At 44.4% G+C, this 23907-nt stretch overlaps 1 protein-coding gene across 3 annotated transcripts in view; it reads left to right on the forward strand.

Annotated features, from left to right (window-relative positions):
- SF3B1 (splicing factor 3b subunit 1) overlaps positions 1-23907 on the forward strand; it is a 255916-nt gene that overhangs the window by 154137 nt on the left and 77872 nt on the right. For all 3 annotated transcript variants that reach the window (XM_073558156.1, XM_073558157.1, XM_073558158.1), the window contains one exon: positions 22092-22362. In XM_073558156.1, the coding sequence (XP_073414257.1) occupies positions 22092-22362 (271 nt within the window). The remainder of the gene's footprint in view (positions 1-22091; positions 22363-23907) is intronic.

Below are 23907 nucleotides of genomic sequence, written 5' to 3' on the forward strand. Positions count from 1 at the left end.
GCACGGCACGCTCCCTCATGATCTGGCTGCAGCAGTTAGAAGAGAAGCTGGCATCAAAGGTCCCAAGAGAGAAAATTTTAGCAGATGTGTCTTGCATGGGGCAGCAGCTTTTTTGGCAGATACCTCGGCGGACTCTGAGGTTGACAGCTAGGGCAGCGGGACTATCAAATGCTGCCAGACGCGTGTTATGGCTTAAGGGCTGCCCGGCTGACCTACAGTCTAAAGCTAAATTGTGCTCTCTCCCCTGCGATGGTCGGTTCTTATTCGGCAAGAGCTTGGACGATATCCTGGAGAAAGCAAGCGATAGGAAAAAATGCTTCCCCGGGTTCCCAACGGAACAGAGGAGACAGCCCTTTCGGAGGGGAAGATTCCTCCCGCTGACAGAAGATGGGAGGATAAAAGGAAAAAAGAGTCGGGATTTATGTTTGGTGGAAACACCTCCACCTCAAAGTAATCGCCACAATGACGCCAGTATTCCAGTGGGGGGGGGGGATTGGCACTCTCTTTTTTTCCAGGCCTGGGAAAAGATCTACAATACCTGGATCCTTGGCATCTTAAGAGAAGGCCTGAAAATCCCCTTTATTCGCCAGCCAAAACCCGTGGTTGTCATTACACCCATCAGGAAGGTGGCCGAAGAACAGTTGGCCTTAGAAGTGGAGATCCTGAGCCTGATAGACAAGCGGGTACTTTAAGAGGTCCCACACACACAGGAAGGAAGGGGGTTCTATTCACCCCTTTTTCTGATAAAAAAAAAACAAACAAAAAACTGATCAATCATTCAGGACGATTATAAATCTCAGACGGCTCAATCGATGGATAAGAAACCAGACCTTCAAGATGGAGTCAGTGGCTACGGCCGTGAAGGTACTACATCAAGATTGTTTTATGGCCGTAGTCGACTTAAAGGATGCATATTATCACATCCCTATCCATCCAGATTACCAAAAATACTTGAGGGTAGCGTTTTATATCCAAGGCATACTGAGGCATTTCCAGTTCAGAGCTCTTCCATTTGGCATATCCATAGCCCTGAGAGTTTTCACCAAGGTCATAGCGGAGGTGACAGTCTTTCTCCGGATTCACGATACGGTCATAATACCATACTTGGACGATTTCCTTATAGTGGGCAACTCGGAGGACCACTGCACGGCACAGTTGAGCCGGGTGACCGACACCTTACAAGAATTAGGGTGGATAATCAATTTCAAAAAATCAAAATTACAACCCCTAAAAAAACAGACCTTCCTGGGATTTATACTGGATTCAGAAAGGCAGGCGTGTCTGCTCCCAGAGTCCAAAATAGAGAAGGTACAGAATCTGGCCTTGGCGGCCCGAAACCAACCATATATGACATTGAGAAGGGCAATGTCCCTACTATGTACCCTAATGTCCTGTATTCTGGCGGTCAGGTGGGCTCAATTTCACACCTGACAACTCCAGGGGGAGGTATTATCAGCACAAAGATCGCTAAGAGGGCGTTTAGAAGGAAAGCTGGAGCTTTCCGTAAAAACCAGAGACTCTCTCAACTGGTGGCTGGACGGTACAAATCTGACCTCAGGAATACCGTGGGACAGACAGACGACAGATGTGATTTTAACAGATGCAAGCTCCTCGGAGTGGGGGGCACACCTAAGGGGCCTCATAGGCCAGGGCTCCTGGACACCTCAAGAAATGGAGGCATCTTCCAACCTAAGAGAACTGTGGGCAGTGAGCAAGGCCCTAAGTCACTTCATTCCACTACTCCAGGGTCGCAATGTCAGACAACAGGGTAACAGTGGCATACATCAACCACCAAGGAGGGACAAGATCACACTCCCTAATGAAAGCGGCGAGCGACATTCTGAGCAGAGCAGAGGAGCACCTACACTCCTTGACAGCCTTACACATAAAAGGGGCAGAAAACATAGAGGCAGATTTTCTGAGTCGCAATACCCTGAGGCAAGGAGAATGGGCGATAAATCGGTCCATTTTTCAAAAAACGCAGCTTTGGGGGAAACCAGTAATAGACCTCTTTGCCAACAAGCACAACAGGCAAACAGGTTTTTCCCTTCACCCATGACAGCACCACATGAGAGAGGGATCCGCCCCGCCAGGACAGGAACCTACTGAGACATAAGGGGCGGCACCTCTCCCCCGCTTCAGTTGGGTTCCTGTCCTGGAAGGAATCCCACTGTGGCGGTGCCTGTCATGGGCGAAGAGAAAGAAGACCCAGGCCCGTCCCGGCGCGGGAAGAACAGGTAGCTTACCTGTAGCGCCGGCCGTCGGGTCCTGGAAGCGCAGTCCCCGGGGTCCCTGGGGCTCCGGGTTCGTGCGGGCGTGGATGGGATCCCGGTGGCTCCGGGAAGCCCCCACCGCGCCGCCCTCCCCTCGCGCACGCCGCATCTCGATCCCCGTGGCAGGGGAGAGACGCTGGCGTCTTCCGGCCGCTGACGTCAGCGGCGCTTGGAATGCTGGGTGCGCCGGCTGACGTCAGCAGAAGGCGACGGTGTAATGGCGCCGGGTGCGACGCCGGCCGGCTTTCTGAAGCGCTGGGCCGGCGGTCGCAGGGGGGAGGGGAGGAAGACGCTCACCAGGCGGAGGCATGCAAATTAAAAGGGGACGACAGCGGTAGATCGGCGGTGCAAGATGAAGTCCGAGCAGGAACGTTCAGCGTCCCTGCCTCCCTCACAGCCCTCTGGCAGAAAGCATGGAAGCCATTCAAGCAGCAGTCTCCCCAGCCGCAGGTCGGGGCACTCCTCAAGGTCCAAAGAGCGCGGGTCAGGTGCTCCGACGCAGCCTCCAAATCCGGTACCCTTGATTACGGGTGGTGAGTGATCTTCGTGAATGTCAGCAGTATATTAATAGGGGGTTTTTCTATTGTATGCTTCACCCTGTAGGAAAGGCCCAGAAAAGCAGGAAGCAAGAAGAACAATAGGGATTGTGCTATATGTAAATCTCCCCTAGCAAGAGACTGGCAAAAAGATCTCTGTGCTTCGTGCATTCAGCAAACTATGGCGGAGGAAGCGCCTAGTTTCGCAGCCAATCTAATATCTGCCCTCAGGTCAGAAATGGAAGGCTCAATTAAGTCCTTATTGAAAAAAGGGAAAAAAAGCAGGAAGGATTTCCCTAGTTCCCCCTCAGATTCCGCATCAGTATCATCTCAGGCGGAAAAATCATCCTCCTCAGACTCCTCAGATAGTGACACAGGGGGTAAGCCATGTTTCCCTGTAGAAGATACAGATGCCCTACAGGAAGAAAGGGCGGCCAAAACCCTAGAGGACGTCATGTTTGGGGGGCTTCAGGAGAGGAAAAAACGAACCTTTCCAGTAAACGCGAAAATCCAGGCGCTTATTGAGAAGGAGTGGAAAAAGCCTGAAAAATCGGGGGCCCTTCCATCCGCTTCTAAGAGGCGATACCCCTTTGAATACAAGGATACGGAAATATGGGACAAAGTCCCAAAAATAGATGCAGCGGTGTCCAGGTCTTCCAAAAGGTCGGCCCTGCCCTTGGAAGACGCAGGGGTTCTTAGAGACCCGCTAGACAAAAAAGCGGACTCATATTTGAGGCACGCATGGGAAGCAACAGCAGGAGGTCTTAAGCCGGCGATAGCGGGCACCTGCACGGCACGCTCCCTCATGATCTGGCTGCAGCAGTTAGAAGAGAAGCTGGCGTCAAGGGTCCCAAGAGAGAAGATCTTATCAGACATGTATCTCTTGCACGGGGCAGCGGCTTTTCTGGCAGATACCTCGGCGGACTCTATGCGATTAACAGCCAGAGCAGCGTCACTATCAAATGCTGCTAGACGCGCGTTATGGCTTAAAGGCTGTCCGGGTGACCTTCAGTCCAAGGCCAAATTGTGCTCTCTCCCCTGCGATGGCCTATTCCTGTTCGGCAAAAACTTGGACGATATTCTGGAGAAAGCAGGCGATAAGAAAAAAGGCTTCCCCAGATTCCCTATGGATCAGAGGAGACAGCCCTTTCGGAGGGGAAGATTCAATAGAGGACGTCCTCCCGCTGACAGGAGAAGATGGGAGGATAAAAAGAAGAAAGAATCAGGGTTTATGTTTGGTGGAGGCACCTCCACCTCCAAAAAGTCACCACAGTGACGCCAGTATTCCAGTAGGAGCGAGATTGGCACTCTTTTTCCAGGCCTGGGAAAAGATCTCCTCCAACACCTGGATTCTGAGCATCCTAAAAGAAGGCCTGAAAATCCCCTTTATTCGTCAGCCAAAATCCGTGGTCGTCATCACACCTATCAGGAAGATGACCAAAGAACAACTAGCCTTAGAAACAGAAATCCTGAGCCTGATAGACAAGCGGGTACTGTCCGAGGTGCCACGCTTACAGGAAGGAAAGGGGTTTTATTCGCCCCTTTTCCTAATAAAAAAACCGGATCAGTCATTCAGGACAATCATAAATCTCAGACGCCTCAATCTATGGATAAAGAACCCGACCTTCAAGATGGAATCAGTAACTACGGCAGTGAAGCTGCTACATCAAGATTGCTTCATGGCCGTAGTCGATTTAAAGGATGCGTATTACCACATCCCTATCCATCCAGATTACCAGAAATACCTGAGGGTAGCGCTTTATATTCAGGGCACACTAAGGCACTTTCAGTTCAGGGCTCTTCCGTTTGGCATATCCATAGCCCCGAGGGTCTTCACCAAGGTCATAGCGGAAGTGACAGCCTTTCTCCGGATTCACGATACGGTCATAATACCATACCTGGACGATTTTCTTATAGTGGGCAGTTCAGAGGACCACTGTACAGCACAGCTGACTCAGGTGATCAACACCTTGCAAGAGTTAGGGTGGATAGTCAATTTCAAAAAATCAAAATTACAACCCCTAAAGAAACAGGCCTTCCTAGGATTTATACTGGACTCAGAAAGGCAAGAGTGTCTGCTCCCAGAGTCCAAGATAGAGAAGGTGCAAAATCTGGCCTTGGCGGGCCGAAACCAACCATGTATGACATTAAGAAAAGCAATGTCCCTGCTAGGTACCCTAACATCCTGTATTCCGGCGGTCAGGTGGGCTCAGTTTCACACCCGGCAACTCCAGAGGGAGATACTAAGAGCACAAAGATCGCTAAGAGGGCGTTTGGAAGGAAAGCTGGAGCTTTCCTTAAAAACCAGAGACTCTCTCAACTGGTGGTTGAACGAGACAAATCTGACCTTAGGAATACCATGGGACAGACAGGCGACAGATATAATTTTAACAGATGCAAGCTCCTCGGGGTGGGGGGCACACCTAAGGGGCCTCATAGGTCAGGGTTCCTGGACACCTCAAGAAAGGAAGGCATCCTCCAACCTGAGAGAACTGTGGGCAGTGGGCAAGGCCCTAAACCACTTCATTCCGCTACTCCAGGGTCAAGATGTACGCATCATGTCAGACAACAAGGTAGCAGTGGCATACATCAACCACCAAGGAGGGACAAGATCACACTCCTTAATGGAAGCAGCAACAAACATGCTGAGCAGGGCAGAGGATCACCTACACTCCGTGACAGCCCTACACATAAAAGGGGCAGAAAACATAGAGGCAGATTTCCTGAGTCGCAATACCCTGAGGCAAGGAGAATGGGCACTAAACCGATCCATTTTTCAAAAGTTAATTCAGCTTTGGGGGGAACCGGTGATAGACCTCTTTGCAAACAAGCACAACAGGCAAACAGAAAGGTTCTGCTCTCTAAACCCAAGGGAAAACCCATGGGCAGTGGACTCATTGCACATCCAGTGGAACTTCAGACTGGCTTACGCGTTCCCCCCAGTAGCTCTGATCCCGACTGTGGTAAGAAAAATCAGAAACGATCAAGCCAGGGTGATTCTAATAGCTCCATTTTGGCCAAAAAGGCCCTGGTTCGCTCTGCTACGGAAGATGTCCCTCTCCGATCCTTGGGTTCTGCCAGAAATCCCGGACCTACTAGTTCAGGGTCCAATATTACACGCTCAGGTCAAAGGATTCCATCTGACGGCGTGGAATTTGAAAGGTCGCTTTTAATAGATAGGGGGTTCTCCCCTGGGCTGGTGGCCACTCTGCAAAAAAGCAGGAAACCGGTGACTACTAACATCTACGGCAGAACATGGGATAAGTTCCTACAGTTCTTGGGTAAGCCGTTAGGGAAAGAACCTCCGATTAGTGACATCCTAGGTTGCAGATGGGGTTAGCAGTAAACACACTTAAGGTTCAGGTGTCGGCACTAGGGGCGCTCTACAATTGCAAACTGGCATCAGATAGGTGGATAGCCAGATTTATTAAATCCTGCCATAGAGCTAGACCTATTCCAATACCTAGAATAGCCCCCTGGGATTTAAACCTGGTGTTAGAAGCCCTTACAAAAGAACCGTATGAGCCATTACATCAGCTACCCCTAAAGTTTTTGACCCTAAAAACGATCCTGTTAGTAGCCCTCACATCAGCCCGCAGGATAAGCGACTTACAGGCTCTCTCAGTAAATCCTCCTTATACGCAAGTCTTTCAGGATAGGGTAGTGTTAAGAACAGACCCCAGTTATCTGCCCAAGGTAGTGTCAGATTTCCATCGGGGTCAGGAAATTGTTCTTCCATCCTTTTGCGAAAATCCAAAAAATCTGGGGGAGGAAAAATTCCATAGTCTGGATGTTAAAAGAGCTCTTGTAGAATATATATCTGCCACTAGCCAGTGGAGGAGGTCACAGTCCCTATTCGTAGCTTTTCAGGGTGCCAGGAAAGGCTATGGGGTTTCAAAAGGGACTATTGCTAGATGGATCAGGGAAGCCATTAGTGTAGCCTATTCAGCTAGTGGTATCCCGATTCCTGACGGCATCAAGGCTCATTCCACCAGAGCCGTGGCGACCTCCTGGGCTGAAAAGGCAGAGGTATCAATCGAACAAATTTGTAAGGCCGCTACCTGGGCCTCACCTTCAACCTTCTTTAAGCACTATAGATTAAATCTATCCTCCTCTGCTGACATAACCTTTGGTAGAAGGGTGCTGCAAGCGGTGGTCCCTCCCTAAGGTGTTTCGAAGTCTCCAAAAATCTCTCATGTGGTGCTGTCATGGGTGAAGGGAAAACCACCATGGTTACTTACCGGTAGCCGGTTTTTCCGGAACCCATGACAGCACCCGTACATTCCCCCCCTTTTTCACTGTATGGTGTGCACAATTAGTAGGGTGTTTTGAGTGTTGTGGTGTTGGATAAACATGTAACTAACCGGGAAGTCCTCTCTATGCTCTGTAACCCAACTGAAGCGGGGGAGAGGTGCCGCCCCTTATGTCTCAGTAGGTTCCTGTCCTGGCGGGGCGGATCCCTCTCTCATGTGGTGCTGTCATGGGTTCCGGAAAAACCGGCTACCGGTAAGTAACCATGGTGGTTTGCTCTCTAAACCCGAGGGAAAAGCCATGGGCAGTGGACTCTTTGCACATCCAGTGGAACTTCAGACTAGCTTATGCGTTCCCCCCCCCCCCAGTGGCTCTGATCCCAACAGTTGTCAGGAAGATCAGAAACGATCAAGCCAGGGTGATTCTAATAGCCCCGTTTTGGCCGAAAAGGCCCTGGTTTTCTCTAATACATAGAATGTCCCTCTCCGATCCATGGGTTCTGCCAGAAATCCCGGACCTACTAGCTCAAGGCCCAATATTCCACGCTCAGGTCAAAGGATTCCATCTGACGGCGTGGAATTTGAAAGGTAGCTTTTAATGGATAGAGGGTTCTCCCCCGAGTTGGTGGCCACCCTGCTAAAGAGTAGGTAACCAGTGACGACTAACATCTACGGCAGAGCATGGATTAAGTTCCTACAGTTCCTAGGTAAACCGTTAGAAAAAGAACCCCCGATTAGTGCCATCCTGGAGTTCTTGCAATCGGGGTTGCATATGGGGTTAGCGGTGAACACGCTTAACGTTCAGGTGTCTGCACTAGGGGCGCTCTACAACTGCAAATTGGCATCAAATAGATGGGTAGCCAGATTCATTAAATCCTGCCATAGAGCTAGGCCTATCCCAATACCCAGAATAGCCTCCTGGGATTTAAACCTAGTGCTAGAAGCCCTTACAAAGGAACCATATGAGCCGTTACACCAGCTACCCCTAAAGTTTCTGACCCTAAAGACGATCATTTTAGTGGCCCTTACATCAGCCTGCAGAATAAGCGACTTACAGGCTCTCTCGGTAAATCCACCTTATACACGAGTTTTTCAGGATAGGGTGGTGTTAAGAACAGACCCCGCTTATCTGCCTAAGGTAGCATCAGATTTCCATTGGGGTCAGGAGATTGTCCTCCCATCCTTCTGCGAGAATCCAAAAAATTTTGGGGAGGAAAAATTCCATAGTTTGGATGTTGAGAGCTCTATTAGAATACATATCTGTCACTAGCCAGTGGAGGAGGTCCCAGTCCCTATTCGTAGCTTTTCAGAGTGCCAGGAAAGGCTATGGGGTTTCGAAAGGGACTATTGCTAGATGGATTAGGGAGGCCATTAGTGTAGCCCACTCAGCTAGTGGTATCCCGATTCCTGACTGCATCAAGGCTCATTCCACCAGAGCCGTGGCGACCTCCTGGGCTGAAAAGGCAGAGTATCGATTGAACAAATTTGTAAGGCCGCTACCTGGGCCTCACCATCAACCTTCTTTAAGCACTATAGATTAAATCTATCCTCCTCTGCTGACCTAACCTTTGGTAGAAGGGTGCTGCAAGCGGTGGTCCCTCCCTAAGGTGTTTCGAAGTCTCCAAAAATCTCTCAGGTGTGCTGTCATGGGTGAAGGCAAAACCACCATGGTTACTTACCGGTAGCCGGTTTTTCCGGAACCCATGACAGCACCCGTATATTCCCCCCCCCCCCTTTTTTTTTCACCGTATGGGTGTGCACAGTCAGTAGGGTGCTTTTGAGTGATGTGGTGTTGGATTAAACATGTAACTAATCGGGAAGTCCTCTTAATGCTCTGTAACCCAACAGAAGCGGGGAGAGTTGCCGCGCCTTATGTCTCAGTAGGTTCCTGGCGGGGGCGGATCCCTCTCTCAGGTGTGCTGTCATGGGTTTCGGAAAAACCGGCTACCGGTAAGTAGCCATGGTGGTTTCCAGGCCATGGTAAATTTTCTTAAGGCACTATATGCCAAATATGAAATGCACACACTGTTAGGGTTTCTCTGTTTGCCAGAGATATTTTAGGGAGATAAATAAGTGGCTCAGAAATTGGTGTAGGAAGGAGTTTGGGTTACTGGAGAGCTGGGCCAATTTCTCAGTTGGCTACAGATTCTACGCTAGGGACGGGCGGCACCTCAATGGGGAGGGTGCAGCTGTGCTGGGGGAGAAAATGGCTAGAAGGATGGAGGAGTGTTTAAAACAGGGATTGGAGGGAGGTTATTCATTTTATAGGAGGGGTAAGACAGTGCAGATAAAGACTTGAGCACAAATAAAGAAATTGGGGGTGGCGTGAGGGATGGGGTTAGAACAGTTAAGATTTTAGAGAATAATAGAGGTACAGAGAGATACATAAAGTGCATTTATACTAATGCCAGAAGCCTCGCCAACAAAATGGAGGAATTAGAGCTAACTTTGTTGGAACATAATTATGACACGGTGGGGATATCTGAGACATGGCTGGACGAGAGCCATGACTGGGCGGTTAATTTACAGGGCTATAGTCTGTTCAGAAATGACCGTACAAATAAGCAAGGGGGGTGTGCGTTTATATGTAAAATCATTCTTAAAACCCATCCTGCGTGATAATATATGTGAATCCAATGAAAATGTAGTGTCGCTGTGGGTGGAGATAAGGGGAGGGGGAAAAAATAATAAATTACTGATAGGTGTTTGTTAGAAGTCTCCAAAAATAATGGAAGCAATGGAGAATATCCTCGTAAAGCAAATAGATGAAGCAGTGATTCAAGAAGTCATTATGGGGGACTTCAACTACCCTGAAATACATTGGGGAACAGAAACCTGCATTCCAGCAAATGTAATAGGTTTTGGACAACTATGAGAAACGGTTACCTTTCACAACTGGTTCAGGACCCAATAAGAGGTGGGCACTGCTAGACCTAATATTAACCAACAGGCCAGACCGCATATCAAATATAAGGGTTGGGGGTCATTTGGGTAATAGTGATCGCAAAATAATGAGTTTTCATGTATCCTTTAATAAGATGTGTAGTAGAGGGGTTACAAGTACATTAAACTTCAGGAAGGCAAATTTTCAACGGATGAGAGATGATCTTAGTGCAATTAACTGGGGCGATATCCTGAGACATAAAAGTACACAAGGAAAATGGGAGACGTTTATTAGCATCCTGAATAGGACCTGTGCACAATATATACCATATGGGAATAAACATGCTAGAAATAGGGGGAAACCACTATGGCTAAATAGAGCTGTAAGGGGCACAATAAGGGACAAAGATAAGCATTTAGAGAATTAAAGCAAGTAGGTAGTGATGAGGCATTAAACAAATACAGAAGATTAAATAAATTCTGTAAAAAGCAAATCAAGACAGCGAGACTCATTGCCAGAGAAAGTAAAAGTAATCCCAAAATATTCTTTAACTACATAAATGGTAAGAGACTAAAAAATGATAAATAGAAAAATAGTCTTAGCGAAATGGTGGATGAGAAAAAAGCCAATATTCCAAATGACTCTTTTTTACAGTATTTACACAAGAATACCCCATGACGGATAACATGATCAGGGACAGCGATAACAAAAATTCTCCATTAAATGTCACCTGCTTAACACAGCAGGAAGTACGGCGGCGTCTAAAAGTCACTAAAGTTGCCTAATCCCTGGGCCCAGATGGGATACACTCCAGAATACTGCAGGAATTAAGTACAGTCACAGACCATTATTTTTAATCTTTAAAGATTCCATAATAACATAGTCTGTACCACAGGACTGGCGTATAGCAAATGTGGCGCCAATATTCAAAAAGGGAACAAAAACTGAACTTGGAAATTATGGGCCAGTAAGCGTAACCTCTACGGTGGGTAAAATCCTGGAGGGTTTTCTAAGAGATACTATACTGGAGTATCTGAAGAAGAATAACCTCATGACCCAATATCAACATGGGTTTACGAGGGACTGTTCCTGTCAGACTAAGGCCTGTTTCACACTTCAGTTTTTCACAATCAGTCAAGATCCGCCGATTTGCCAAAAAAACGGATCCGCCGTTTTTATTGGTGGATCTGTTTTTTCCCCATTGACTTACATTATCGGCAGATTTTGACTGATGATCATCCGTTGCGTCCTTATTTGTGCGGATCCGCCAAAATGTTGGCGTCCGCTGAGATCACCGAACGGACCATGCAACGTTTTTTTGCTGTCCGGATCCGCATTTTCCCCTTTTAACCCTGAATCAAGTCTCGCTGCTGGAAGAAAATTCTCGCTCTCTCTCTCCATCGCGCGATGCCTTCATATCGCAGCCATGGACCCCCGCTCCAACATGCAGGTACTCTGCTATATCGCGCCGATACACTCTCTGCGAGGGTTCCTTTAAATTTTAACCATAGGCGGATCCATACATCCGCCATTCCGGTGACAACCGTTCCTGTCAGTCCGCCTGCGGATCCGTTTTCCGCTATTTTGGCGGATTTAGACTGACAAGAAAAACTGATGTGTGAACAGGCCTAATCTGATAAGCTTCTATGAAGAGGTAAGTTCCTGACTGGACCAAGGAAACGCAGTGGACGTGGTGTACATGGACTTTTCAAAAGATTTTGATATGGTGCCACACAAAAGGTTGATACATAAAATGAGATCAATGGGATTGGGGGAAAATATGTGTAAATGGGTTAAGAGCTGGGTGAGGGATAGGCAACAAAGGGTGGTTATTAATGGAGCACACTCGGACTGGGTCGCAGTTAGCAGTGGGGTACCACAGGGGTCAGTATTGTGCCCGCTTATTAACATATTTATTAATGACCTTGTAGGGGGCATAGAGAGCAGAATTTCAATATTTGCAGATGACACTAAACTCTGCAGGGTAATCAATACAGAGGAGGACAATTTAATATTACAGGAGGATTTTTGTAAACTAGAAGCTTGGGCTGATAAATGGCAAATGAGCTTTAATGGGGATAAATGTAAGGTTATGCACTTGGGCAGAGGAAATAAGATGTAAAATTATGTGCTTAATTATAAAACACTAGGCAAAACTCACTGAAAAAGACCTGGGTGTATGGGTGGACGACAAACTCCCATTTAGTGGCCAGTGTCAGGCAGCTGCTACAAAGGCAAATAAAATTCATTAAGAGGCATAGATGCTCATGAGGAGAACATAATTTTACCTCTATACAAGTCACTAGTGCGACTACACTTAGAATACTGTGTACAGTTCTGGTTTCTGGTGTATAAGAAAGACATAGCTGAAGTAGAGCGGGTGCACCAAGGTTATTAGAGTACTGGGGGGTCTGCAATACCAGGACAGGTTTTTTTTTACATTTGGGGCTATTTACTTTGGAAAAACAAAGGCTTAGGGATGATCTTATTACAGTGTACAGTTGTGGCCAAAAGTATTGACACCCCTGCCTTTTTTTTTTTCAGATAATACTCAGTTTCTTCCTGAAAATGATTGCAAACACAAATTCTTTGGTATTATCTTCATTTAATTTGTCTTAAATGAAAAAACACAAAGAATTGTCCTAAAGCCAAATTGGATATAATTCCACACCAGACATAAAGAGGGTGGACAAAAGTATTGGCACTGTTCGAAAAATCATGTGATGCTTCTCTAATTTGTGTAATTAACAGCACCTGTAACTTACCTGTGGCACCTAACAGGTGTTGGCAATAACTAAATCACACTTGCAGCCAGTTGACATGGATTAAAGTTGACTCAACCTCTGTCCTGTGTCCTTGTGTGTACCATATTGAGCATGGAGAAAAGAAAGAAGACCAAAGAACTGTCTGAGGACTTGAGAAACCAAATTGTGAGGAAGCATGAGCAATCTCAAGGCTACAAGTCCATCTCCAAAGACCTGAATGTTCCTTTGTCTACCGTGCTCAGTGTCATCAAGAAGTTTAAAGCCCATGGCACTGTGGCTAACCTCCCTAGATGTGGACGGAAAAGAAAAATTGACAAGAGATTTCAACGCAAGATTGTGAGGATGTTGGATAAAGAACCTCGACTAACATCCAAACAAGTTCAAGCTGCCCTGCAGTCCGAGGGTACAACAGTGTCAACCCGTACTATCCGTCGGCATCTGAATGAAAAGGGACTGTATGGTAGGAGACCCAGGAAGACCCCACTTCTTATCCCGAGACATAAAAAAGCCAGGCTGGAGTTTGCCAAAACTTACCTGAAAAAGCCTAAAACGTTTTGGAAGAATGTTCTCTGGTCAGATGATACAAAAGTAGAGCTTTTAGGGCAAAGGCATCAACATAGAGTTTACAGGAGAAAAAAAAAGGCATTCAAAGAAAAGAACACGGTCCCTACAGTCAAACATGGCAGAGGTTCCCTGATGTTTTGGGGTTGCTTTGCTGCCTCTGGCACTGGACTGCTTGACCGTGTGCATGGCATTATGAAGTCAGAAGACTACCAACAAATTTTGCAGCATAATGTAGGGCCCAGTGTGAGAAAGCTGGGTCTCCCTCAGAGGTCATGGGTCTTCCAGCAGGACAATGATCCAAAACACACTTCAAAAAGCACTAGAAAATGGTTTGAGAGAAAGAACTGGAGACTTCTAAGGTGGCCAGCAATGAGTCCAGACCTGAATCCCATAGAACACCTGTGGAGAGATCTAAAAATGGCAGTTTGGAGAAGGCACCCTTCAAATATCAAGGACCTGGAGCAGTTTGCTAAAGAAGAATGGTCTAAAATTCCAGCAGAGCATTGTAAGAAACTCATTGATGGTTACCGGAAGCGGTTGGTCGCAGTTATTTTGGCTAAAGGTTGTGCAACCAAGTATTAGGCTGAGGGTGCCAATACTTTTGTCTGGCCCATTTTTGAAGTTCTGTATGAAATGATCAATGTTTTGCTTTTTACTTCATTCTCTTTTGTGTTTTTTTTTTTCATTTAAGACAAATTAAATGAAGATAATACCAAAGAATTTGTGTTTGCAATCATTTTCAGGAAGAAACAGTATTATCTGACAGAATTGCAGGGTTGTCAATACTTTTGGCCACAACTGTATAAATATAGGAGGGGACAGTACAAAGACCTTTCTAATGATCTTTTTACTCTTAGACCTGTGACGGGAACAAGGGGGCATCCTCTACGTCTGGAGGAAAGGCTTAAGCATAATCAGAGATGCATATTCTTTACTGTAAGGGCAGTGAGAACATGGAACTCTCTGCCGTATGATGTTGTAATGAGTGATTCACTACTAAAATTTAAGGGACTTGGATGCCTTCCTTGAAAAGTATGATCACAAAAGAGGAAGAAAGACCGAGTTTTTCAATGTATCCGCGCTGACCACTCAAGGACAGAACTATTCTTGAAAGCTTTATTGTGCCGACGCGTTTCGTGGCAAAGCTGCCACTTCATCAGGGCCAAAGAATTACAGTATCTGTTTACAGCAGTGGTTTTATACAAAACCTTCATGACATCACAATTGCAAACAACTGACATCACTTCCTGTGGAAACGCCCCCTCCATTGTCAAAATGTCATATACCAGTCACAACAACTTTATATCAAGATCTAACCTCTGATGAAACACATTAAAGATTGATTGTTTAGATGTTTAATTTGAAAAAGTGTATGAAACCTATAATCACTACATATTAAAATTGTATAAAAATAGAATTAACTAGAATCAAACCCATAGGTTTTAGGCAAGTCAGAACACTTGAGGCTTCCCATTACAATCATTCTATCTCTCCACTTATTAGGAATGGTTGTGGTTTTATACAAGACCTTCATGACATCACAATTACAAACAACAGACATCCCTTCCTGTGGAAACGCCCCCTCCAATGTCAAAATGTCATACACCAGTCACAATAACTTTATATCAAAATATAAACCTCTGATAAAACATGTTAAACATTTAAACAATCAATCTTTAATTTAAAAAGTGTATAAAACCTATAATAAATATATATTAAAATTTTATAAAAATAGAATGACTGAACTCCAACCCACAGGTTTTAGGTAAGCCGGAACCCTGAAGGCTTCCCATTACCATTATGCTATCTCTCCACTTGTTAGGAATGGTTGTGTAATTTGGAATTAACCTCTTCACCCCCAAGGGTGGTTTGCACGTTCATGACCGGGCCAATTTTTACAATTCTGACCACTGTCCATTTATGAGGTCATAACTCTGGAACGCTTCCATGGATCCCAGTGATTCTGACATTGTTTTCTAGTGACATATTGTACTTCATGATAGTGGTAAAATTTCATTCAAATAACTTGCGTTTATTTGTGAAAAAAACAGAAATTTGGTGAAAATTTTGAAAATTTCGCAATTTTCCAACTTTGAATTTTTATGCCCTTAAATCACAGAGATACGGCGCACAAAAAACTTGATAACTAACATTTTCCACATGTTTACTTTACATCAGCACAATTTTGGAACCAAAATTTTTTTTTTGTTAGAAAGTTATAAGGGTTAAAAATTGACCAGCGATTTCTCATTTTTGCAACACCATTTTATTTTTACGGACCACATCACATTTGAAGCCACTTTGAGGGGTCTATATGATAGAAAATACCCAAAAGTGACACCATTCTAAAAACTGCACCCCTCAAGGTGCTCAAAACCACATTCAAGAAGTTTAATAACCCTTTAGGTGCGTCACAGGAATTTTTTTGAAAATTTTAAAAAATGAACATCTAACTTTTTTCCACAAAAAAAATACTTCAGGTTCAATTTTTTTTATTTTACCAAGGGTAACAGGAGAAATTGGACTGCAAAAGTTATTGTGCAATTTGTCCTGAGTACGCTGATACCTGATATGTGGGGGGGAATGACTGTTTCGGCACATGGCAGAGCTCAGAATGGAAGGAGTGCCATTTGACTTTTTCAATGCAAAATTGGCTGGAATTCAGATCGGACGCCATGTCACGTTTGGAGAGCCCCTGATGTATCTAAACAGTGGAAACCCCCCACAAGTGACCCCATTTTGGAAACTAGACCCCCAACGAACTTATCTAGATATGTGGTGAGAACTTTTAACCCACAAGGGCTTCACAGAAGTTTATAACGTACAGTGGTACAATTAAAAAATCATATTTTTTCCACAAAAATGATCTTTTCACCCCCAATTTTTATTGTCCCAAGGGTAACAGGACCCTAAAGGTTATTGTGCAATTTGTCCTGAGTACGCTGATACCCCACATGTCGGGGTAAACCACTATTTGGGCTCATGGCAGAGCTCGGAAGAGAAGCAGCGCCATTTGACGTTTTTGGCTGGAATTGAGATCGGACACCATGTCGCGATTGGAAAACCCCTGATGTACCAAAACAATGGAAACCCCCCACAAATGACACCATTTTGGAAACTAGACCCCCTAAAGAACTTATCTAGATGTGAGGTGAGCACTTTGAACCCCCAAGTGCTTCACAGAAGTTTATAACGCTCGGACGTGAAAATAAAAAAATCATTTTTTTCCACAAAAATGATATTTTTGCCCCCAATTTTTTATTTTCCTAAGGGTAACAGGAGAAATTTGACCCCAAAAGTTGTTTTGCAATTTGTCGTGAGTAGGCTGATACCCTACATGTGGGGGTAAACCACTTTGGGAGCATGGCAGAGCTTGGAAGGGAAGGAGCACCATTTGACTTTTTCAACTCAGAATTGGCTGGAATTGAGATCAGACGCCATGTTACATTTGGAGAGCCCCTGATGTGCCCAAACAGTGGAAACCCCCAATTCTAACTCCAACCTGAACCCCAACACACCCCTAACCCTAATCTCAGCCCTAACCCTAGCCCTGGACCTAACCCTAGCCCTAACCCTAATGGGAAAATATATTTTCTTTTAAGTTTATTATTTTTCCCTAACTAAGGGGGTGTTAACGGGGGTTTGATTTATTATTTATGGCGGTTTTTATGTTTGGCAGCTGTCATACGCTAAAAGACGCTTTTTATTGTAAAAATAGTTTTTGCATCACCACATATTGAGAGCTATAATTTTTCCATATTTTGACCCACCGAGTCATGTGAGGTCTTATTTTTTGAGTTGACGTTTTTATTGGTACCATTTTCGGGCACGTGACATTTTTTGATCGCTTTTTATTCCGATTTTTAGGACGAAGAATGAACAAAAACCAGCATTTCATGAATTTCTTTTGGGGGGGTGCGTTTACACCGTTCCGCGTGCGGTAAAATTAATAAGGCGGTTTTATTCTTCTGGTCAGTTCAGTTACAGCGATACCTCATTTAGGTCAGTTTTTTATGTTTTGGTGGTTTTATGCAATGAAAACTTTTATGTAAAAAAATTTTTTGCATCGCTTTATTCTGCGAGCTATAACTTTTTTAAATTTTTTGCTGATGATGCTGTTTGGCGGCTCGTTTTTTGCGGGACAAGATGACGTTTTCAGCGGTACCATGGATATTTATATGCGTGTTTTTGATCGCGCGTTATTACACTTTTTGTTTGGCGGTATGATAATAAATCATTATTTTTTGCTTCGTTTTTTATTTTTTAAGGGGTTCGGTAAAGGGGTTAGCTAATGGTACAGTTTTATAGGGCGGGTCGTTACGGACGCGGCGATACCTAATATGTGTACTTTTATTGTTTTTTTTTTTATTTCCAAAAAATGGATTTATTGGGGGAATATTTTTTTTTTCTAATTTATTTGGCGATTTTTTTTTTTTTTTTAACTTTATTACATAGTCCCAGGTGGGACTTCACTGTCCTGTGACAGATCGCTGATCTGTCACATCACAGATCAGTGTGACAGATCAGCAATCTGTCACAGGCACTACTGCAGACTTCCTCATGCCTGCGCTTTGCAGGCACTGAGGAAGACAGCTCCCTGCAGGCCCCCGTCGCCATCTTGGATCCGGGGGCCTGCAGGGAAATAGCCCCCCGCAGCAGCGCTGCACATTGCGCTTCTGTGGGGGGCTCAGGGAAGCACGGAGGGAGCCCCCTCCCTGCCGATGCTTCCCTTTAACCCCCGGTACACCGCAATCATGTTTGATCGCGGTGTGCAATGGGTTAACGTGTCCGGGGCGGTCCGTGACCGCCCCTGACACATTGTGCCGGGTGTCAGCTGTGATAATCAGCTGACACCCGGCCGCGATTAGCGTCGCTTACCACGTGGGCGCCGCTGATCGCGCTAGACGTACTATCCCGTCCATGGGCATAGGGGCCCGGGTCCCATGGACGGGATAGTACGTCTGATGTCAGAAAGGGGTTAACCGACTGTTCAATCGGTAAAATTCCCACTAGGTGTCAGACATCCAAAATCGGACGCTTTTTTATTGTAAAAATAGTTTTTGCATCACCACATATTGAGAGCTATAATTTTTCCATATTTTGACCCACCGAGTCATGTGAGACCTGTTTTCCTTATTGTTTTCCTTATTGTAATTTTTTAAATGGAAAAAATGACAATATATAATTTTTTTGGCCTAAAATACAGAGAAAATGTGTCATCTTTAACTTTAGCCCTTTTAGAGATCATTCCATCTTCAACTTGCTTAACTGGTCACAATAACAGTAATTTTGACCAGGGGTGCCCAAACTTTTACATGCCACTGTAGTTTTCAACCTGGATGGTGCCAAGATGCGACCGTCCCGGCTGAAAACCACTGAATGAGCTTGGGAATTTATCGTCAGTAACCGGAGGTGACGTCAGAGGTTACCTTCGGTCACTGAGCTCCTTTCCCAGCCGGGCTGAGCTGCGATCTGATCTCCGCTAGCATATAAATCAGAAAGCAGGGGCACCACAATAAATAATTAAGTGGGATCCAACCCCAGCTTATTCAAATTGACCGTATAGAGCACAAAAAAAGAAAGGGAATAAGCTATTGAATGGGGGATCACCATAGACAAATAATTAACATTTAGAGAGGCAATTTTTATTGACATGTATAAACCACAAAACTACTATAAAAACATTAAAAAGTCACACATGTGACAGAACAGCAGCAATCCAATGGCTCATAATGAAGCCTACACCCTGTAATTACACTCCACAATGGTAGGTGACCAGATACCTGCCTATATAAACCGCATACCATCTGATAACTGGATGTGCTGAAATAAATGCCTCCAAAGAGATATGAGTGCAGGTGAGCATAAATCTTCAAGCCAGATAAATCCCTGTTATGAACAGAAGGAAAATGCTTTGACAGATTAGAAACATTTCTGGTAAACGTTTGCCCGACATCATATAGATGTTCACGTATTCTCGCTTTCAGTTTGCAAATAGTGGATCCTACATATTTTAAAAGGGATTTATCTGGCTTGAAGATTTATGCAGTGGAAAGGATTAGAAGGAATGTACGAGGTGGAGACAGAGAAAAATTCCGAAGAAACCGAGAGGCATATTGGATATATGTGCTTGACACACGTGTTCCTCTGGGATTAAATTTTAAAAAAGGAATTTATGCTGTACTACTGAATTTTTTATATTTTTTAATGTTTTCGTTCTTTTGTCATTATTTCTTATTTTTTTATATTACTTTTGTATAAATTGTGCACTTCTGATTAGATCACCTGTGACTGAGTTTTATATGTGGTTCAGCTGATATTCCACAGCTAATCTGAGTCTAAGGGTACCGTTACACCTAGCGATGAACCAGCGATCCCGACTAGCGATATGACGCGGTCAGGATCGCTGGTGCATCGCTAGGTGGTCGCTAGTGAGCTGCCACACAGGCAGATCTCACCAGCGACATTGCTGGGGACGGGGGTAGCTACTTACCTGTCAGACGCGGCGATCCTGCGTCCTCCCGCCCGCATCCACGCGTCGCTCGTCGTCACAGCAGGAAGCGCCCGACGAGAAACGGTCCAGGAGCTTCTCGCGCGATCAGCGATTACCAGCGGGGGAGCCGGTCGGAGGTAAGTATCACATGCAGCGAATCGCTAGCAATATCGCTGCAACGTCACAAAATCGGTGACTTTACAGCAATATTGCTAGCGATATCACAGTGTGTTACGGGGGCTTAAGAGCACTTGTGCTCGAAACGCGTACAGAGATCTGGAGAATATCCCCATGCGGTAAATCTTGCCGCTACTTGATCACAAGCAGCCATGAATTTATTTTAAATATGATTCAATAAAAATCCTGGATTTTAATTTCTGGAGCTGGACCTTCCTTTCTTTTCTTGGATTCTATTATACGTCCTGGCAGAGACGTGTCCGTGCTCAGAGTCTTTCCAACAGTTCTCATGAACTTATAAAAGGTGAGCTGAAATTTATCTTTCTCAGTACCCAGGCCAGCAATGCCTATGATAAGGGTCATACATAAACATAAGACAGGATGAATGAATACATTCTGAGACCCAGCAGCGGCAATATAGGCACACAAGCTGTAATTAACAAAATCAGTCACCCATATATTATGGCCTGAAATGCTGGCTTCAGTTGGCAGAACCCATGTGGAGTGAGAGCAGGGAAAGGAAATGCCCTGATCTCCGCTAGCACAGTGAGCGCTCTCACGGCTAGCAATGCAGCGTCAGTAACAGAGGGTAATGTCATAGAAGTAACCTCCAGTCACTGAACGCCGTTCCGTGACGGGGCTGAGCTGCGGTGACTTTGGTGAGATCCCCTGTAGCACCGTGAGCGCTCACTGTGCTAGCGTCGATCTCATCGCAACTCAGCTAAAGTCTGCAAACTATTCCCTGAAAATCAGCACTCCAGGAGGCAAATAGTGCTCTGTCACTCCGGAGTCTCGCCATGTGTCTAAACTGTACTATACAGCCACATATGGGGTATCTCTACATTCAGCAGAAATAGTGACAAATTTTGGTGATATTTTTACCCATTTCCCAGTATGAAAATGTAAAATCTGGGGCTAACACAAAATGTTAGTGGTAAAAATATTATTATTTTTACTGCTCCCTTACATGAATTCGTTCAGAGGTTTACTTTGTTAAATTGGGTCACTTATAGGGGGTTCTGCTGTTCTGGCAACTTGGCTCTCCCAGTGTGTCATGGCACATGCAAACCATAACAGTAAAATGTGCATTGTAATGTGGCCTTCCTTAACCTTGTGAGCTTTTCACTGTGGCTGAAAAGTAGTTTCCAATTACATGTGTAGGGTATTGGCACACTCAGGAGAAATTGCAGAATGGAGAGGTCCGTTTTTTCCTATTAGCCCTTGTAAAAATTAAAAACTTCCAATGGGACTTGGCGCCCTCAAACCAGTCCAGCTAAATCAATCTGAACTTCAGTGTGACGCTTCTTCCCTTCTCAGTTTTGTGCTGCACCTCAAAAGTAGTTTTTGATCTCTATGAGGAATCTGTACTCAGGAAAAATTGAACAAACTTTGGGGCCCATTTTCTCCTGTTACCCTTGTGGAAGTCAAAATAAAAAAAAATTGGGTCTAAAGTAAAATTTTTGTGAAAAAAAGTTAAAGGTTTATTTTTTCTTTCCACAATCTTTTAATTCCTGTGAAGCACTTGAAGGGTTAATAAACTTCTTGAATATGGTTTTGAGCATCTTGAGAGGTGCAGTTTTTGTAGAATGGTGTCACTTTTGGGTACTTTCTGTCCTATAGGCCCCTCAGTCACTTCAAATGTGATGTGTTCCCCAAATAATGGTTTTGTAAATTTTGTTGTAAAGATGACAAATCACTGGTCATCTTTTAACCATTCTAACTTCCTAAGAAAAGAAAATAAATTCAAAGATTGTGCTGATGTAAAGTAGACATGTGAGAAATGTTGTTTATTAATTATTTTGTGTGAAATGGCTCTGATTTAAGAGTATAAAAATTAAGTTTGAAAATTGCAAACTTTTCAAAACGTTCTCCAATTCACCAAATTTCTTTTTTTGGTTGTGTTTTTTTTTGTTTTTGCTTTTTTTTTTTTTTTTTTTTTTACAAATAAATGGAAGTCATACCAACATTTTTTTTTTACCACTGTCATGAAGTAGAAACATAAGTTGAACATCAGGAAGGGATTAAAGACATTTAAAGTTGTAATCAGTTTGCTATGTTTTCTATAGTCATAGCAATGGAAAAGTTGCAGTGCGTGCCATCTAAGTGTGAAAATTTCATTTTGAGCCTTTTTATTTCTTTTACATTTTAGGCTGCTGGCTTGGCAACAATGATTTCAACAATGAGACCAGACATAGACAATATGGATGAATATGTCCGTAACACAACTGCTAGAGCTTTTGCAGTGGTTGCCTCTGCCCTTGGCATCCCTTCATTGCTTCCTTTCTTAAAAGCCGTCTGTAAAAGCAAGAAATCATGGCAAGCCCGTCACACTGGAATCAAAATCGTTCAGCAAATTGCCATTCTTATGGGATGTGCCATTTTGCCACATCTAAGAAGTTTGGTTGAGATTATTGAACATGGTAAGATTTAGCATTCATTTTATTACTTAAGAGAGTACTCAACTACTGGACAACTCCATTTTAATAGCTCAGCTTTGCAGCACAAAAAATTTTATACTTGAATCCCAGAATGCACCTGTGTCCCCCAGCAGTCAACTGACAAAATCACGAGATCAGTCAGTCATTTGATTGTATGTACGTGTATGTTCTCATTGTGTGTGTAATTAAAAAAAAAAAAATATATATATATATATATATATATATATATATATATATATATATATATAATATACCGGGTGAGTCATAAAGGACGGACGTTTTTAAACTAATCATAAAATCGTTAAATATTTATTAAATATAAATGTATTCACAGATTTGGTTACGTATACTAATAGCATTTGACAAATTCAAGTGTGGAAAACAACATCTGCCATGTGGTGGCCATTATCAGTGATGCATTTCCAAAGGCGTTCTTGGAAGTTGGCATCAACACGTTCCAACACAACTCTGTCGATTTGGGCAACTTCCACTCGAATAGCTTCCTTCAGTTCTTGTAATGATCGAGGCTTAAGCTTGTATACACGTGATTTGAGGTGACCCCATAAGTAATAATCGCACATGGACAGGTCTGGGGACCTAGGAGGCCAATTAATATCGCCAAACCTGGAAATGATGCGACCAGGGAAGAGAGGGCGAAGAACGTTCATTGTTGCTCCGGCTGTGTGGGCCGTTGCCCCATCTTGTTGAAACCACACACTAGAGATGGGGATATGTTGCCGTCGTAACTCAGGAACAAAGAAGTTATTTATCATGGCGATATAACGTTGTGAGTTCACGGTAACAGTATTGCCATTATCGCCTTCGAAAAAGTACGGACCGATCACGCCATATTTGCCCATAGCGCACCACACCGTTACCTTAGGGCTGTGCAGCGGTCGTTCATGTAATTCTTTCGGATTTTCATAGGCCCAATAACGGCAGTTCTGCTGATTAACCATGCCATTGACATGGAAATGAGCTTCATCACTCATGAATAAAATAAGGTTGTCGTTTTGCTCAATAATTGCTTCCATCTCATGTGCGAACTTCAGTCGCGCTGCGTAATCCCCGCGCTCCAACTGTTGCACAATGGCCAATTTATAGGGGTGGAAATGCAGGTCTAAATGCAAAATACGCCTTACTGTACGATTACTGAGGGCAAGTTCTAAAGAATGTTTCCGAGCAGATCGACTCGGACTACGCAGCATGGCTTGCCTGACGCGTTCCACATTTTCAGGGGTACGTGCCGTTCGTGGAACCCCCGGTGGTCGTTTGTTCATTAGTGTACCTCGTGTACGGAGTGCTTCAACCCAACGTAGGATAGTGTTACGAGCGGGAACAGCTTGATTTCTGTGAATATTGAAATGACGCCGAAACTCACGCTGAACGGCTGTGATACACTCATTATTCTTGACAAAACTGTCGTACGCAAAAACGCGATGTTCTATCGTCCACGGCACCATAGCTTAAACTGAAACTAAAATAAAAACAATGCTTTCACCTCACAAACATAACCCCGCCTCCCGC

The sequence above is a fragment of the Dendrobates tinctorius genome, unplaced genomic scaffold (genome assembly GCF_039654945.1).
Source record: "Dendrobates tinctorius isolate UK_male_01 unplaced genomic scaffold, ASM3965494v1 ptg000254l, whole genome shotgun sequence".
Classification (NCBI taxonomy): Eukaryota; Metazoa; Chordata; class Amphibia; order Anura; family Dendrobatidae; genus Dendrobates; species Dendrobates tinctorius.